At 44.9% G+C, this 17,564-nt stretch overlaps 2 protein-coding genes across 2 annotated transcripts; one reads left to right on the top strand and one right to left on the bottom strand.

The window, feature by feature from the left end:
- Positions 1 to 893: 893 nt before the first annotated feature.
- On the bottom strand, positions 894 to 5,378 carry LOC143014224 (DBH-like monooxygenase protein 2 homolog). Its single transcript, XM_076168029.1, is given in 14 exon segments — positions 894 to 916; positions 1,179 to 1,323; positions 1,478 to 1,537; positions 1,671 to 1,767; positions 2,499 to 2,590; positions 2,704 to 2,879; positions 3,057 to 3,159; positions 3,331 to 3,486; positions 3,617 to 3,700; positions 3,779 to 3,931; positions 4,647 to 4,793; positions 4,950 to 4,980; positions 4,982 to 5,184; positions 5,346 to 5,378. Coding segments are annotated over 14 exon segments (1,503 nt in total).
- A 758-nt stretch (positions 5,379 to 6,136) lies between these two features.
- On the top strand, positions 6,137 to 17,338 carry snx9b (sorting nexin 9b). Its single transcript, XM_076168008.1, has 18 exons — positions 6,137 to 6,414; positions 7,866 to 7,952; positions 8,541 to 8,615; positions 9,554 to 9,694; positions 10,990 to 11,158; positions 12,244 to 12,373; positions 12,462 to 12,546; positions 12,645 to 12,770; positions 12,886 to 13,003; positions 13,093 to 13,223; positions 13,356 to 13,459; positions 13,573 to 13,676; positions 13,904 to 13,981; positions 14,134 to 14,210; positions 15,161 to 15,250; positions 15,384 to 15,498; positions 15,595 to 15,686; positions 15,791 to 17,338. The coding sequence occupies exons 1-18, from the start codon at positions 6,403 to 6,405 to the stop codon at positions 15,836 to 15,838; spliced, it is 1,782 nt and encodes a 593-aa protein (XP_076024123.1). The 5' UTR covers positions 6,137 to 6,402; the 3' UTR covers positions 15,839 to 17,338.
- The last annotated feature ends 226 nt before the right edge of the window (positions 17,339 to 17,564 follow it).

The raw sequence follows: 17,564 nt of genomic DNA, 5'->3' as shown, positions 1-17,564 counted from the left end.
ATAGCATGACAAGGCTTAGAAGTTAAAGTAGTGTGAGCGCCCTCCAGAGGCAAACTTGCAACATTACCTGTACTGTGCCATACCGCCCCGCTTCTCTGGATGGGATGACATCATTCATCTGTTGGACATTTCTCCTCTCCTCTCATCTTCACTTTTTTGATTTGCATTACAAACTTATAGTGATTATTGAATGGAATCACCATAGGAGGGAGGAGGGCAGGTTAGGTTAGGGTGGGGTAGGGATGGTGTGAAGGGGGTGAAATTAGATATAAGGGACAGGTAGAAAGGTGGTATGTGACGTTTAACATTAACATTTTACATTTAACTAAATTTTAATGAATATGAAATCCAATCCATGATCATAATTCGACACAAAGAGAGGATATGTGGACAATGTAGCAGGCAAAGCAGATAAACAACAATGAAATGATGGACGTATGAATTGTTTTGGACATTACACAACTTCACATTACTGCCATCCAGAGAAACAACAGTGTAGCCTCTGCTGTCCAGGGCATCTCAGGTCTACCTGCGGCACTGCGCTCACAAGGGAAAGGTAGTATTTCCATCAAATCCCTGACTGTGCCATTTACATACTCTGAGAATTCGTTCTGGGGAAAAAGAAGTGAAAATGATCATGCTTGAAGAACACCAACAATTAACTATACATCAAAAATGAGGGGTGAAACCAGAGGAATACCATGAAATAAGACATGAACAACCAGCAGTTTGAGGCTTATTAAAGTCTTACTTACTTTCTGACTACAGTTAATAATAAATGAGTGATCAATAGCTAATGGATTGAGTTTGATGTTTTATGTATGAGTTTAACTGCTGCTGCATGGGAGAGTGTAAATAAAATCAATCAGAATATCAGGCTGACAACATACGGTCTACAAACTGTGAATGTCTTTATCTGATTTAAACAGAAGAACACATGTTCAAACTGTGGAAACTTACATTGGTATTAGAGATGGTCTGAATTTGTGGGAGAGTCTTCATTAAGGCTTCATACTTTACAATCTCATCTGTCGTGATGTCATTTTCAGCCAAGCTGTTGGAAATGAGCACAGTTATTTGACAAAGGGCGTATTCAGATGTCATTTCATGCATATCATGAAAACAATGTGTAAACTTCAACCGGTGCAACACATTCAAATTGGACAGTGAAACGCGACGTAAGAATGAACCTATTGTGTCTTACGTGTCAACTGTGTTCATGGGAGACTCTAAATTTGGAATGCTTAAACACCCGTTGATGTCTACTGCAGGGTAATAGAATATGAAGGCGAAACACATCTCATCAGTAGTTGCGAACCACATCTGTAGAAGGCAACAGAATGAAACAGTTATTTTTAAATGAGGGCTTCCATTTAACATATAACAACAATGTCCTGTGACATACTTCCATCTATATTATTTAGAATGTTCCAGCACTGATTCACACATAGACGTATACACAGCTATAGTTACCAACCTTTGTAAAGTTTTTACGATTGACAGTGTTGTAGGTGCATTCCATGACAATCTCGTCACCCTGTGATGTACGACATCATTAATTGTGGTAATATACAGCAGCATTGTCTTTAAGAGCTCAATCAACCAAATACTTGCCCAAAATGTGTATTCTAACATAGTGATACATTGGCATTGATGCTTTAGAGGCTTACTGGCTTGATGGTCTTGATGTTGCCAAAATTGACGAACTGCTGAAACTCGAAGTTGTAATTGTCGTCCGAGCCCAAAACATCTATTTGCTCTCCATCTCTGTGGGACCAAGAAGCACGTCGAAAAAGAGAAAAACATGGTTAGCTAAAATCACTAGAATATAGGAAAACTACAATACTCAGTGCTACATTATATATTCTTCTTTTGCGTTGTCATCAAATACTAGTGATTATATTAAGTGTTAAACAAATGTGTGGCTACTTGGACATGCAGGGCCTGGGAGGGGACATCCAAGTATCTTGAAAGAGAATTGTGTCTTTCAAGATACTAATGTACTTTTGGATCCAACAATAATCTGTTTCTAATTTTAGTATATACAGGTGCGGCACAATAAATTAGAATATTGTGGAAAAGTTCATTTATTTCAGATATTCAATTCAAAAAGTGAAACTCTCATATACTATAGATTCATTACACTCAAAGTGAAATATTTTAAGCCTTTATTGGTTTAAATTTTGATGATTCTGGCTTACAGCTCATGAAAACCCCAAGTTCAGTATCGCAGAAACTTTGAATATTATGAAACAATTCAATATTGTAGCCTCACAGTGTCACACTCTAATCAGCTAATTAACTCAAATCACCTGCTGAGGTTTCCTGAGTCTTGTCATTGTCTCTCAGTCTGGTTCAGTAGGCGACACAACATAGGGAAGATACCATATTCTAATTTATTGAGCTGCACCTGTGGGTCTTTCTCAAGTTTACACCAAAAGAAATCACCAATCTGATGTTCCAAAACCTGTCAAGGGCTCTGTCCCACTCTCTCTAACCTGAAGAGGCCAACTCTGACTTTCCTCCCAGCTAAGTGAGTGTGGAGCACCACAGCGAATGCTTGAAGGTCAGGCACAGGGTCGGCATGAAGCTGGGAGAAAAGAGCAGCGACCAGTATTTAGCATAAAACAGACACTTTATTTAATATGCCAATTCAAATCTAGAATTGGTGCATTTGTAAATCTACATCAAACCATTGTGTACCTTAGAGAAGAGTGTGGTATTACACACAGCATAGGTGTGGAATTGAGCAGCCTTTGGAGGGATCTGATACCTCAGGGATCTGTAAAATAACATCACACCCACATCCAGGACGCCCACATCATGCTGCCTCAGTTGGTCTGTATAGTACATCCTCATTCCCGAGCTGTCCCTCCTCCCTATACACAGACACAAAGACATAAAACATCACAGGATCACATAATAAAAACATACACAGGAGAAAATGAAATATGACGTACGTGTGAAAAGTGGAAGTTGCCAATTTGCCACAAAAAACAACACATCTTCAAATAACGTCGAATCTTGATCTAGATCCAAGATAGAAGAGTATTTACCTGCCTGACTGGTTGGATTATTGTAGTGGATTTCCAACTTGTAGAATCTATCAACATTCTCACCTCCAATGGGAATGCCAGCCTGTTCTGGAAGCTCAAATGCCTGTTGGGGAATTTATTGTTGACACAGCTTACGCAAGAATATTTTCCCCAAAAGAATGAACACCCCTAAGAAGTACAACTCTGGCATCAGAGATGGACGACTCAATCACAACACTTACTGTATGTCCACAAATTATTAAGTCATGAATATGTACAGTGAGTTCTCCCTCACCCCTACGCCGGTTCCCCATACAGCCACAATATTGATGCAATAGTTCCCTTTGTTGTCCCCATAGCACTGATTTTAATTGGGTTCATTCACAGTCATAGGGCAGCTGTACAGTATCATGTGGTGAACAAAATCATGGTTCTCAATCACTGGTTCAACCTATGGAAAAGGAAGAGGGGACATAGGACTATTACTTTATGTCTGCTCCTCTTCAATGAATAATGCTTATCAATACGTGTGCAAAAAAGGGACATAAGTAATATGAAATTCATCAAAATCAGTCACTTACTCGAAATACGTGATGTTTTTTCTTTAACTCTGACAGCTTCATGACCCTGCAGTGGTAGTAGGTATGAATGGCGGGGATACTGATCTGCAAAGAAAACAGGGTAAAAATGCAATACTGTCGAACAGCATGTAGTCACCAGTGGAGGCCTGCAGTCATTCTTACATTGTCCATGGTGACATTGAGATAGCTGAGACCTGGTGTGGCAGTCTTGGACATATATTTCAGCAGGTTCACCTCCTTAGTGCCTCTGCGGGTGCGATGGTAGCTGATCTCATCTGTTTGTCCGTAGGCATAAATCAGCTTAATGGGGCCACTCTGTTGTAGACATGTGAAAGATAAACTGCATTTACGAGGCAAAAATTATAGTTGAGAAGTGACAATTTGAATTCAAATGAGTACGTTAAAACAAATGTGCCTTTTTAATGTCAGCTATCGGCTAAAAATAATATTCAATAAATGAGGGGCTTTGCTTACACAGAGATGAAAACACTATTAAGATGTAACTAAATTCATTCTGAATATGTGTGGGAAAACAGATGTTGCTTGTGTTATATTACAGAAACTGTATAGTGTTTCAGTGGAACACAAAAGCTCTCTGTTCTAAGCCTTCCATGGCTGTTAACATGGATATAAAAGGAGGAAATATGATATAAAGAACAAACTGAACTGGTTTACATTATATTACATTACACTACATTAAAGCACAACAAAGGATGGAATTTTGATGAATCCTCAATGTGGATTACAAAGTTTCGACCTGCAAAGATGAAATGATTCCTTACGCTACAGTAAAATCTTGAATTGATCCCCAAATCAAATGTAGAATGTAGATCCTTGTCCATCTTTAGCATTGCAGTTACAGTAAATGTTGTTAACCGTTTATGCATCCAGTGTGACTAGAACTTGTGGTTAGATTTTTAAAAGGTCTTCCTGCATGACTTTTCAAATAAAGTCGATAGTTGTTTGGAAGTTATACTACATGAGCAGAACTTTACTTAATTTATAGTGAAAGAATAACTGAAACTCTTACTGTGATATCAAAGTCTTGGTCATCACATGTATGAATGGGCCTCTCAAAGGTCATGGAGGTTTGACCTTCACTCTCACTCACACCCAGTAAAGTGTAGCTCTGTTTAAGGTCCAACAAAGGCATAGCGTTCCCTTTGGCGTGGCGATCCTAAAGGAGAAATAGATCAGTCCCATCCTAACTCATGTCCTGACACTGATTTGTTTACTATTGGGCACGGAAAAATTAAAACACTTTACATGTTTACCTCTACTCTTTAATGTCATCAAAGTATAGACAGAGTGCTTTGGTTAGATAATTGCTTACGGTAAAATAACTTTCTTTGGGCGTGGATCCCTATGACAATATCTGCCCCCTCCATACCTCCATTTGGGCTGAGGCCAAAGCCCACCCAACCTGTGGTTTTATTGGTCAATCTGAATGTAATAGTTCCTTTCAATTCATTGAAACCCCATTTCAAGCGGACCAGCTCTTCCGAGTCCAGATATTCCATGAAAGGTAGGGCGGGGTCATCTGTTGCCCCTTCAGCTTTCGGCCAAGCCTTGACCAGGAAAAAGAAAGAAAACAGAAGGTGCATAATGTTCCTGTTAAATTAGGGATTCTCCTGAGTTTGCTGTCTGTGGAATAATCCCTTAATCTTGTCTGTGTATGCTGTATGCAGCCCGTCTGTGGTCGTGTGGGCAGTGGACTGGACCCATCTACAGCATGTCTCCTGTTGGCTCCTCCCACACTCATTTCAACCTGTTCTACTGTTACAACATCACCACTGAATTAAATGTGATGATTCACTTTTGTATTCATATACATTTAAGTACTACAAAACTTGTGAGTCATAGAAAGATGAACTCTGTACTAGAGATCCAATTGACTGCAACTACAGATTAAGATATTATTTTATCCTTACTGTTGTTGTGCAGTCAAGCAGAAGGGTTATTCATTTACATCGACACGCTCTGGGATTATAATTATATACTCAACAAACAGGCGACTGGTTTTGAGAATACTATCTTTAATTGACATAGAAATACATTACAATACATACACTTCAGTACATTTTCAACATGTTGGATCTGCTTGTAATGTAATATCACATTTATACCAACAGAGGGTGACGTCAACATAAGAAATGAGCGGGGGGAGACTCCCAAAGACGTCAGAACACTGAAAGTAGTTTAACTTGTGACGGTAGCTGCTCTGAACTTCAAATTTCAAACATATATAATGAATACGATGACTGAAGCTGAGCACTCATCCGGTTTTAATCGCGTAGTATTAGGGCGAAGTGTTGTAGTATGTTAACAATAGTAATAATAACACTAATAATAATACTAGTAATAATGATGGTCACATTGATAAGGAATTTTTAGGTAGATGTGCTTTTTCACATTTGTATATGACTATATTTGGTTGGTGCTACCTTTGAGGGCCGTCGGAAGATACGGTGCTGGCCACCTTTCCGGTTCCCCTCCCCGGTGCAGGGCACTCCCTCCCTCCCTCCCTCCCTCCCGTACTGTCAGCAGCAGCCCACTACGCGGTTCAAACTTGTTGCTGTCGCCCCGTTGTGCCTCTCAACGCTTCTTCCACATTCGAGAGGCTTTTTTGGGGCAAAGTATTTGGAGTAATGTGTTAAAGTCGACTATCGTGTTTTTTCTTCGGCGTACCGTAGCCCAAATCAGCGGGGCGAGAATGTCCAGCTGAGGGTTTGAAATCCAGAAAACTGCAGGGCCTGTGTTTGTAATGATTGATCAACGCTCCGACAATGGCACACAAGGTACGTCTGACAACTTCCCTGAGCTGTTTTCATACCGTACTATGCTTCCATTATACTCCAATGTCTCCCCACACTGTGTTTGTGCTCTCCGCGGGCTGTGGACTGGTAGAGGCGTTACAATTCCTAGCGTTAAGTTAATGGTGATTACGGTAAACTTTGCGTATTTATGAGCCCAAACTTTTGCAATATTGTAGTTTAGACGCGTATTAAGGATGCGTACGGTGTGATTGTATACAGCAAACGTGAACGAATTTTGTTCCTACACACGGAAAATGTGTCTCATTAGAAAAGTGTCTTGTGACATTTTACTACCTTTCCAGTGCGGGTCAGTTCTGCACGCGATGCATGCTGGGAAATGTAGTCCAGAGTACTGTAACTGGTAAATGGACCTCTACAGCCCTTTTGTCAACAAGAGAAATTAATCATGAGAATCAATACACATCATAAGTTTAATAATTTGTGACAGTGTTAGCTAGTTTTGGTAGCCTATTAGTCTTTCCAGAGCAGGAAAAGTCTTTTGCTAGCATGTTTTTGTCAAGTCTTTGGGTGTTTTTTGCAGATCCAGATCCCATTTAGCTAAATATTTATTAACATATCAAGTCATATTAAACAACAAAGTGATCCCTTTATAGATCCACATTATCCTGACTGCAGGCATGCGTCAGAGAACTCAAAACAACCAAAGTGCTTCCTATAACCTGAACATGAAAAAATAACTGAGCCAGCAGAAGTTGAGGCCACTGTAACAGTCATCAGTGTTTCTCTGCTTATGTAGTTCCTGTTTGGAAACATCATCCTAGTTCCTTGCCCCACGGGAGTGGGCAGGCTCATGCTAAAATAGATCGGTGCTAAGAGAAGAGCAAATACACGCGCATTCCCCCAAGCTAGTTAATGAACGAGGTGGTTATATAGCGCAGCACTGTGAATTCAACACCTTTGCAATAACAACTAGCACACTGACTACTGCTCTCATCTCAGATGGATACTGAAAATCAGCCGTTCCCGGTGAGTGTGTGTCGTCAAATTTCAGAAAATATATAAAGTGTCAAGTAAATGATGGTTTAAGATCAAATATGAACAGTGAAAATAGGTATTTTAGTGAGTTTTTGTCTCTGTGATGCGTGTTTGCATGTGTGTGTGGATTTGGGGCCCTGGGGGAAGGGCATGCTACTAGATGTGGGTCGCTGAGGTGTGTCTGTGAAGAATTTTAGGCCCCCTTATTGAACTTTTTCAGGTGAAGCAGCGGTTCGGGCCTTGTTGTTGCTGCTTCACGCTGGTGCCTACCTGTAGTCAGCACAATAAGCGCAGAAGAACTCGTTTGGCCTGTTCTAGTGTGCTTATTGCACTCTGCACTCCACACACTAAAGGTGGACGTGGACCTCAGCGTTTACCTTCCTGTCACCAACATATCTGTGTGTTTTTCCCTGATTGTGTTGACGTCCCTCCTTCAGGCACAGGTTTTGTACGACTTCTCTGCTGAGGCGGGGAACAACGAGTTGTCGGTGAAAGAAGGCGAGACCGTCACTGTCACCAATCAGGTACGGCCGAGCCAACGCCGTCCGCTATCAGCGTTCCTTTCAGTTTGACCTGTGAAGTGTTGAAGTATTGTTTAGTATTGTGACATGCAGCACAGCAGATGGCAATGTTGTAATACCTGTTTTGTGTATACCATGAGAACTTTGTATTTGTAATTATGTCGAATTGAATCAGGGCAAAATAAGTATTAGATTCTTTTTCACTGCCAGTTATTTAATGTGGATAAGTCCTGTGAAATACGGTAAAAGTAAACATTGCGTTTGAAAAAAACCCCACATTCCCTTAAAGGCCTCACGTGATCGCAGGTTTTATGTAAACAATGTGTGTCACATCAAACACAAGGAGGAAACCAGACGAGGGAAAAGGGAGCAAACATGATGTCATTGCTGCCAGTTGCCAACAGTTCAAAGGTCACACTCACTGCGCTCGACCTGCATAGTATTCCAATCCAAATCTAGTTCAAGCCAATTAGAGAAACGGGAAACATTGTTTATTCCGCTATATAAACAGTCTGTGCAGGTATTTTTGGCGAGCACACGGCGGCTTTTATGTGGCAGCACTGACTCGCCGTGTCTTGTGTTTGCTCTCAGCACATCGGAGGAGGCTGGATCGAAGCACAGAATTCCAGAGGGGAAGTTGGACTGGTGCCAGAAGACTACATTGAGGTAAGGGAGGGGAGGGGGGACGTGAACAGGAAATGTGAAGCTCAGCACACTATTCTCTCGGTGGAGTTTCACTTCTATCATATCGGGGCAACAAACGCCGTCTGATTTAAGGTCATGATGTACAGCGACGGCGGCTATCTATGTCAGAGTTTAACCTTGCTCTGCAGCTATCTGTCAGAGGATGCGTGTCTGTGCGGCTTTTTTGCTGATAAGGGTGTGTGTGTGTGTGTGTGTGTGTGTGTGTGTGTGTGTGTGTGTGTGTGTGTGTGTGTGTGTGTGTGTGTGTGTGTGTGTGTGTGTGTGTGTGTGTGTGTGTGTGTGTGTGTGTGTGTGTGTGTGCGCGCGCTCCTTCCATCCTTCTTGGTCCAGTAAGTGTGAGTTCAGCTCTCTGGTCGTGACTCACACTGCAGAAAGAGAGAGACCTGAGTTAAAAGTTAAAAGTAGCAAAAGGTGTGTGTGTGTGTGTGTGTGTGTGTGTGTGTGTGTGTGTGTGTGTGTGTGTGTGTGTGTGTGTGTGTGTGTGTGTGTGTGTGTGTGTGTGTGTGTGTGTGTGTGTGTGTGTGTGTGTGTGTGTGTGTGTGTGTGTGACCCTTTGTTATCTTCCTGGCTTCCTCTGGGCCATTTTGTTGATTCTGTGTCCAATCAATACGTCCAGTGATGTCCATTTTTTCCTGACACTTTTTCGTATCTCTTCGACTTTGAGAGACACCAGGACTCATGTACAGTATTGTTAAAGAGAAATGTGTGTGTTATTAATAGTTTGAGAGAGAGAGAGAGGCTCATGATGCCAGAACAGTTAGTTGCTTGGGCACATGTTCACTTTTCACTTTTATACCCCGGAGGAATTTTGCCTTGGAAAGACATTATGATCATACTGGAATATCCGGATTTGATTACCTCATGCGTGTGTGTGTTTTCTCTTGTCCAACCCCTTCTAGCTCGGCAAGCAGACTCCGTCGTTCCCAGGAGCAGCACCCACCGCCGCACCTCCCCACAATGAAGCACACGTGGCACCGCCGGCCGCCGACTTGACCTTCTTTGATGCCTTCGCCCCCGCAGCCGCACCTGGACAGAACCAGGTAACACACACACACATACAAACAAACTGGCCTATACACACTGCATATTAAAACTGTAATAACGTCATGCATCGTCCCTGCTGACACGCTGCTGCCTTCCAGCTATAAGAGTGTGTGTGTGTGTGTGAGATAGAGTGATTTTGGAGGAAAAAGCAGAACTGGGCGATGACCTCAGAGTTGCGGAAGTGAGAGCAGTGCGCGCGATATTTCTCGGTCAGCTCATTTGTCACTGGTTAGAAGGCAGGAAGAGATGATAGGTGATGAGCGCCCCGCCTGACTGGACTGGCTCACTTTGTCCCGCTGTTTCCCCCTCACACACACACTCATCACGCCTCACCTCTTCCTCACTTGTTTGCCTGTCACTGTTGCTGCTCGCCTGTGACCTTGTGACCTTCTTTCCCCATCAAGGTGGATGCTGGGGGTTTGAGTCCCCAGCCGGACACACCCGACACCCCGATATCCCCCTACCTCTCCTCCCCCAATGAGGTAACCTCCCCCTCCCCCCTTCACGTTGGGGGAGGCGGGGTCAAGGTGCATGATTAACCCCCCGGTTGCCCTTCACCAGTCGTGCCTTGGCAAATTCTCCCAACCCATTCATTCCCACTGCCTGTTGAACGCATGATCTTACCCCCTACACACACACACACACACACACACACACACACACACACACACACACACACACACACACACACACACACACACACACACACACACACACACACACACACAAACAGGAGCACACCCAACCAATCAACTCCCACGCTTGTATGGATTTAAAAGCATCAGCCACCAGAACCGCAACGGCACCGCAGAGCTTTACGGATCAGAGCCTCGATTAAGCAACGGCACCTGTAAATCGGCGAGCGGCGAGTCACGAACACGTCTTCCACCCCGCAGACACTGATCCTAACCCATCATTACGTAATCTAAAAAACGCAGGCCTCGCTGTTGTGTAACTACTGTGCAGTTTGTTGTTCCTCGCTGCAGGGGTGTGTTCCTTTGGTTCGTGACGTCGCAGCAATATTCCGGTCGGTGTATTTTTCTGTATGCGTGTGGGTATGACTTTGTAGCACTTTGCGTCTTTCTTGCAGGCATGCAGATGCATTTTTGGCCTTTGGAAAGCAGCGTGCGTGTGTTTGTGTGTGTGTGAGCATGAACAGTGCGTCAGTGTTTTGCATCTTCTTTGCTGCAGCACCCGTCATGTCCTTCCTTGTCCTTCCTTGTCCTTTAACGCAATCCACCTCTCTCTCTCTCTCTCTCTCTCTCTCTCTCTCTCTCTCTCTCTCTCACAGACAAGCAATGGCAGCGATCCGTGGTCGACGTGGGCCGGCGACGCCTCGGGGGGCTCCTCCAACAACTGGGCCTCCAACCCGGAGGGTACCCAGACGGCCAAGAGCACCGCCGCCCCCGACCCCTGGGGCACCGCATCGCAAGGCCACCCGCAGGCTTACCAGGGCCCAGGTACGTCCAAACAGCTGATTTGTTAATAAGCGTTTTGGTTTTGGACTTTTACCAAGGGATTGCAACATCCTGGTTATTGCCAAATGTTTGGTTTTGCTTTCCGCACACTCAGTAATGTGTGTACAAGAAAGCTGCAGTTATGTTCTTCCTGTTGTGACATTTGCTTCATTGTTAAGCAGAAAGAACCCAGAATGAGTCGTGGGTCAGTAGCACCGGAGCGTAAACGTTTATATGAAGCGTCCGGTGTTTTTGAGTCGTGATAAGTAAAATTAGGTTAGCCCAGGAAAGGTCAGGAGGTCATTTCAATCCTGCCACACTTAGCGCTTTAGTCCGTCAGCTTTCCATCTGTGAAAGTCTGCCTGCAGTCCTGGTTCTGGCTCTGCCGCGAGTTCTTCGTCCTTTCCGGTATGTTGGACCGGACAGTTGAGTCACGGTTTTGTTTTCAGCAGACTGTGGAAAGTTCAGACTCTCTCATGAGTCAGACGGGCATTTTTTCCCTCTTTTTCCTGCTTTTTTTTTTAAAGTTTTCCAGCTGCAGTGCACAGTTGTTGTTTGGAGTGAAAATGTGCAGACGACTCAATAAACTTTCCTTTTCCTTTCTCTCTGGCCAAAGACATCTACCCATATCCTTACCTTATCGATTACACAGGTACACACTGCATCACCTGGAGCTTTTTGCCAACAGCGCTCGTGTTTACCGAATTGATTTGCAAACTTAAACGCATGTGTGTGTTCATATGTGTGTGTGTGTGTGTGTGAGGTATTTCAACTTTTGTTTTGAAATTAACACTTTTCCTCATCCGTATGCTTGAACTTGGAATATAGAGTTTGTTGTATTGATTTTCATGGGTAGCTCCTGCCTTGTTAGCATGTTTGAGCATTTTGCCGTGCCAGTAGATTACAGGCAGGAAGTGTTTCCATGGCTGCTACATCTCCCCAGGCGAGTGCAGTCATCCTCCATGATCAAACACACACCATCAAAGATATTCTAACCGTTTGATCGGCTTACGTTTTGTTAGTCAGGCGGTGCAGCCGTATGATGTTAACGCAAGTGACGATCGCGCTTTCACGGGTCTGATCCCCAGGTGCCGAATTTGACGAGTGGGACGACGAGTGGGACGACGTGAAATCGACTGGTTACGCCGAGTCCGAGTCCGGAGAGAGCGGAGCCATGCAGAGAGGCGGCACGACCTCCATGAAGATCTCCCTCAACAAGTAAGAGCTCAGCAAGGGAATCAAGCCATGAATCCATCTGTGCTATGACAAATCTGGCCACCAAACACATGTTGTTGTTTGATGACAGGTTCCCAGGCTTCTCCAAATCGGGTCCAGAGCTCTACCTCCTATGCAAACAGCTTGTGAAGGGCAAAGAGAAGCTGTGCATCTACGTATGTATGAACTTGTGACTCTCTCCATCTTCGGCTCCTCACATGTTGGTAACAAAGAATTTAGCGAGCGAACCCTAATGTGTCACGTGTGTGTGTAGATGGGAGAGGTCGGCCCGGTGTGGCATTACCCAGACACCCAGCTGGACTGTGTGGTCGCCGACCCCAAGAAAGGATCGAAGATGTACGGCCTCAAGAGCTACATCGAGTACCAAGTCTCACCAAATGTAAGGCGTCACTTTCATTTTCGTACTACAACACAGTGCACAACATGGAACATCAAAGAGGTTTCAACTAAACTGAACTAAACTGAACTGTACCTCACGTGTTGTGTGTGTGCAGACCACAAACAGGCCCGTCAACCACAGGTACAAGCATTTTGATTGGTTGTATGAGAGGCTCCTGGACAAGTTTGGCTCGGCCATTCCCATCCCCTCTTTACCAGATAAGCAGGTGACGGGTGAGTGTCTGTTATGAAGAGTGTAGACCTACTGAAGCAGCCAGTCCAGAGGCCTTGGGTCTTATTTCCTCCCTCTCTCTCACCTCCAGGGCGCTTTGAGGAAGAGTTCATTAAGATGCGTATGGAGCGGTTGCAGGGCTGGATGACCAGGATGTGCAGGCACCCGGTCGTCTCCAATAGCGAAGTATTCCAGCTCTTCCTCACCTACAAGGATGAGAAGGTATGTGTGACATACTCTGCCCACCTTCCACAAATTAGACTTGGAAGTTGAGTTGAACCCGTACTAGCTGCGTAACGGGAGTCAATGGAAGACATTCATTGCTTGTTGCGTAATTGAAATGATGCGTTGCAGGACTGGAAGACGGGGAAGAGAAAGGCAGAGAAGGACGAGACGGTGGGAGTGATGATCTTCTCCACTATAGAGCCCGAAGCTCAGGACCTGGAGCTCAACGAAGTGTGAGTATATCGCACTTTGCTCTAAAAAAGCACACACTCAAAAAAAGCCCCGCTCAGCGCGGCCGCAGGAAGGAACACGCTGCAAAACACACTCGACTCCTTTCCTCACTCAGGGAGCTGAAATGCGAGCAGTTCAGCAGGTTTACCAAAGCCATGGACGACGGCGTGAAGGAAATCCTTACAGTGGGCAACGAGCACTGGAAGAGATGCACAGGACGTACGTACACACACACACACACACACACACACACACACACACACACACACACACACACACACACACACACACACACATCTGACTGTATTAACGTCATTAACACTCCGCAGAGGCCACACCTCAGCCCCGTAATCGTTGTTTACACACGCAATGAGTCCTTATTTTGTCAACTTCAGAGATTTATTCGCCGACTGGATCATTTCTTATTCATTACATCCCTGTCACAGCTTTGCCAAAGGAGTACCAGCGGATCGGCAAAGCCTTCCAAAACCTCTCGTCTGTCTTCAACAGCAGCGGATACACAGGTATTTACTTTCCCAGGTGCCTTTGTATCCGCAGGTATAAGGTTTGCCGACTCACAGGCAGAAATGATGGCCATTTGTTGTGAAATAGACTTAGACTTACACTCACCCTTAGAAACACGGCGGCCGCGTTTTTACTCGTCTTTGTGCCGCAGGAGAGTCAACCTTGACCGACGCCATGACGGCAGCGGGGAAAACGTACGAGGAGATCGCCCTGCTGGTGGCGGAGCAGGTAAGAGCTGCCCGGCGTTACATAGCAGCTATTCAAGGGTTAAAGTTACCGGAATGTGTCCCAAGAGGCGATGAAATATTTAGCTCCAAGAATTGTGAATGTTCTGAATATCTGCTGGTGTGTAAACCGGCCCTGTCACAGTGTCGGGTGCAGGCGTTAGGTGGGTGGGGGACTTCCTGCTCTTTGGATTACGTCACCGTAGTCCGAATATAACGGTCACATATCCTCCAACTTGTTTCCTGTTTGCCGTGCTTACGTCTCAGCTTTCTGACCTCGTCTTTGACCCCCTTTCACTTTGCGTCCTGCTCTCAAAGTGTTAATCTGTATAGGAAGAAGCCAAGGGCAGGCGAGCGTATTTAAACCACACAACAACCACAACACCGCGTTGCCCTCAATATAGTTTTGACCCGCCGACGTCTTCTCTGGCCATTTTGTGTTAATCTGCGCTGGCAAATGTGTTTTTCTTGGTGTCCCAGCAGCTTCCAGACAGATGTTTCAGTGGGTAAGCCAGTGCTCAAAGCTTTAGTCTGCTTCTTTAGAGTGGCTGTGCTGTAGCTTAGCAACCACCTGCGGTAGAGTTTGGCGATGGAGTGAATCACTGAAGTCCTCACCTGGACCGGGATTCATCTCAGAAGAGGGTGAATGTTGAATTTCACACAGAGAAAATCCATAAATCCCCAAAGATAAGAATGAGTTTCCTGCTCTAGCTGTGTTTATATACTCTTTATATAGTCTTTAGATGTAACTGCTCCTGTGAAACATTATCCTGGTGACATGTTGTTCCTCTGAAGTCGTTCTTATCAGTGTCAAACCCGCATCTGTTCCTGTTTTGGGTCGACCTTCCTCATATCTGTCACACATCACACAGACCTCTAATCTTGTTTTTTCCTGTAACATTCATGTTTGTCCTGTGTGTGTGTGTGTGTGTGTGTATTCTGCTCACCTTCTAGCCCAGGAAAGATCTCCACTTCCTCATGGAGACCAATAATGAATATAAAGGTCTTCTCGGATGTTTCCCGGACACCATCGGAGTCCATAAGGTAACTCAGCACACTGTGTCAAAGAAACACTCAAGCCTTAAGTGACATCGTCCACGTAAGTCTTAACGGGACGATGTCACTCTGCAGATGAACTCAACCTGCATCCTGTCCTCTTTTGTTTACGTTCACACAGGCGGCCATAGACAAGGTGAAGGAAGCCGACAGGCTGGTGGCCGCCAGTAAAATCACCAATCAGGACAAAGGCACCATGGCCAAGCGAGTCAGCGTCATGTCTTATTCACTACAAGGTACCTCACCCTCACACACACACTCTGCCCCGAGACATTACGGTGACGGAGCCGCAGCATGACATGAAATCTGACCCCCCGCCCTCTCTGCCTCAGCTGAGATGAACCACTTCCATAGCAACCGAATCTACGACTACAACAGGGTCATGCAGTTGTACCTGGAGGAGCAAGTGAAGTTTTACGAGACGGTAAAGGCATTATTTTTTTTATCGTTGCGTTCGTCATGGTAACGGGAGGGAGGTGGTGTTATTGGGCCGTGCCGAGATCCTAAAGTCTCTTTCGCTCCCCCCAGATTGCCGAGAAGCTGAGGCAGGCCCACGGTCAGTTCACCACCATGTGAAAGCAGCGGCTGCCTTGACGACAACCGACTCCAAATCCAAACAATCCTTTCTACTCGCCGCTTCTTCCCTTTTTTAATTTAAATTTCACTTCTCTCTTTCTCTGTTTATCTCTGTCACACACACACAAACACACCGCTCTGCTCTAGCGCACACACAGCTCTGCCATTTTCATCCTCCGCTATCGGAGGTTTACAACCACAAGAAGACGACGAGCGCGTGCAGCTGAGCAGCCTTTGACACTGCTGGTTTGTGGCCAGAAACACTACGTACACAGACGGACAGTACTTCTTCTGTCTAAAGTCCACTGCTTGTGACAGGGGAAGTAAACATTGAAGCCACAGTTTGAAGCCTTGTATTGCCTGCAGTCTTCATTGTATAATTCCACACACAGACTTCTATAATGTGATACACATCCCGTCTTCACAAAGGGGTAAACCCGTATCACTCTATAGTTTGGCTCATATTATACACATTTATTTTAAAGCAATACTCCACCGTTTTCCAGTCTTGTCTCCATGTCAGAAAGGATAGGGTTAAATCTCTTTACACGGAGTAAACAGAGTGTCCCTCACTGCTGAGTCTATCCACACAGTGCTGGAACAAACAAAAGAAAAACAAGGCCTTTCTCCCCTCTACCACTAGGGGCAGTAGTGAGCCAACAGTGGACATACCAAGCTGAAGCTCTGTGATGTTGAAATACATTTTGTATCGCAAAGAGCAACAGCTGGTGAAGTAGTGGAGCATTCCGTTGAAGTGTGTTGGAGCTAAGAAGGAGAGAGAGAGTGCGCGTGCGTGTGTGTGTGTGTATATATATATGTGTATGCGTGTGTGTGTGTGTGTCCTCTTTGAGTGTGGACATTGCTGACAGTGCCTTGCCCCCTTTCATCCCGCACTTCCTTAAACTCTTGCACAGGAAGCTCCACCCCCTTCCTGTGGATGTGCCTTGTCTGTCGGGAGGAAAAGTAGAAACGCTGGTCATTCTGTCCTTTCACAGCCTCGCGCGGCAAACCTGCAGTTTACACTCGTGGAATATACTTAACGACAGTCCAAGTTATACATTTCATCAGCATTTATACTTTTTAAAGCATCGCATACACACTCAAGTGAAGCAGCACCTCCCCTCAGCTCACGCCAAGCAGATTTGGCCTTCCCGCTCTCACAGGGGATCATTTGTTCGTCTCCTTGTCCAGATGAATGGACTTTTATATGAAGGTGTTACAGCACAGGAAGTTTAGGTCTGGGCTATGACCTCTTCATATTCGTGCATATTGTGTTTTGCTTTTCACGGCCCCAGCGGCCAATCAGCCTCCAATCTCGATCGCTCTTTTGTTTTCTTTATCACCCGATACATCAGATATATATATATGTTCTGTAGCGCCTCGCCTGTGCCTTTTGGTCATTATGATACGATTTTATGTATAGAAGTATTTGCAACACAATGTAACTCAGAAAGATGAGCAGAAATTCTGTTTGATTTATTAAAGAATGATTTGTACTCATCGGGACTTATATGTTTCTTTGTGTGTGTGTGTTTGAAAGAAACCTCGTCTTGTTCCGAGGTTAAAGCTCATGCGCCGACTTTACTGCGCACAGTAAATCCCTTATTCCCTTCAGCAGATTCCTATGGAGAGATGGAAAGGAATGAGAATGAGGCGGCCGCCTGTGCCGGAGCGTCAATGAGTGTGTTTGTGTGTGTGGATGTGTGTTCGGCTCGGGGCGGAGGAA

This window comes from Genypterus blacodes, unplaced genomic scaffold, assembly GCF_046128005.1.
Source record: "Genypterus blacodes isolate CSIRO-AG114 ecotype Tasmania unplaced genomic scaffold, CSIRO-AGI_Gbla_v1 ptg000185l_1, whole genome shotgun sequence".
Lineage (NCBI taxonomy): Eukaryota > Metazoa > Chordata > Actinopteri > Ophidiiformes > Ophidiidae > Genypterus > Genypterus blacodes.
Note: the sequence above shows the minus strand (reverse complement) of the source record. Positions and strands in the feature narration are given on the sequence as shown.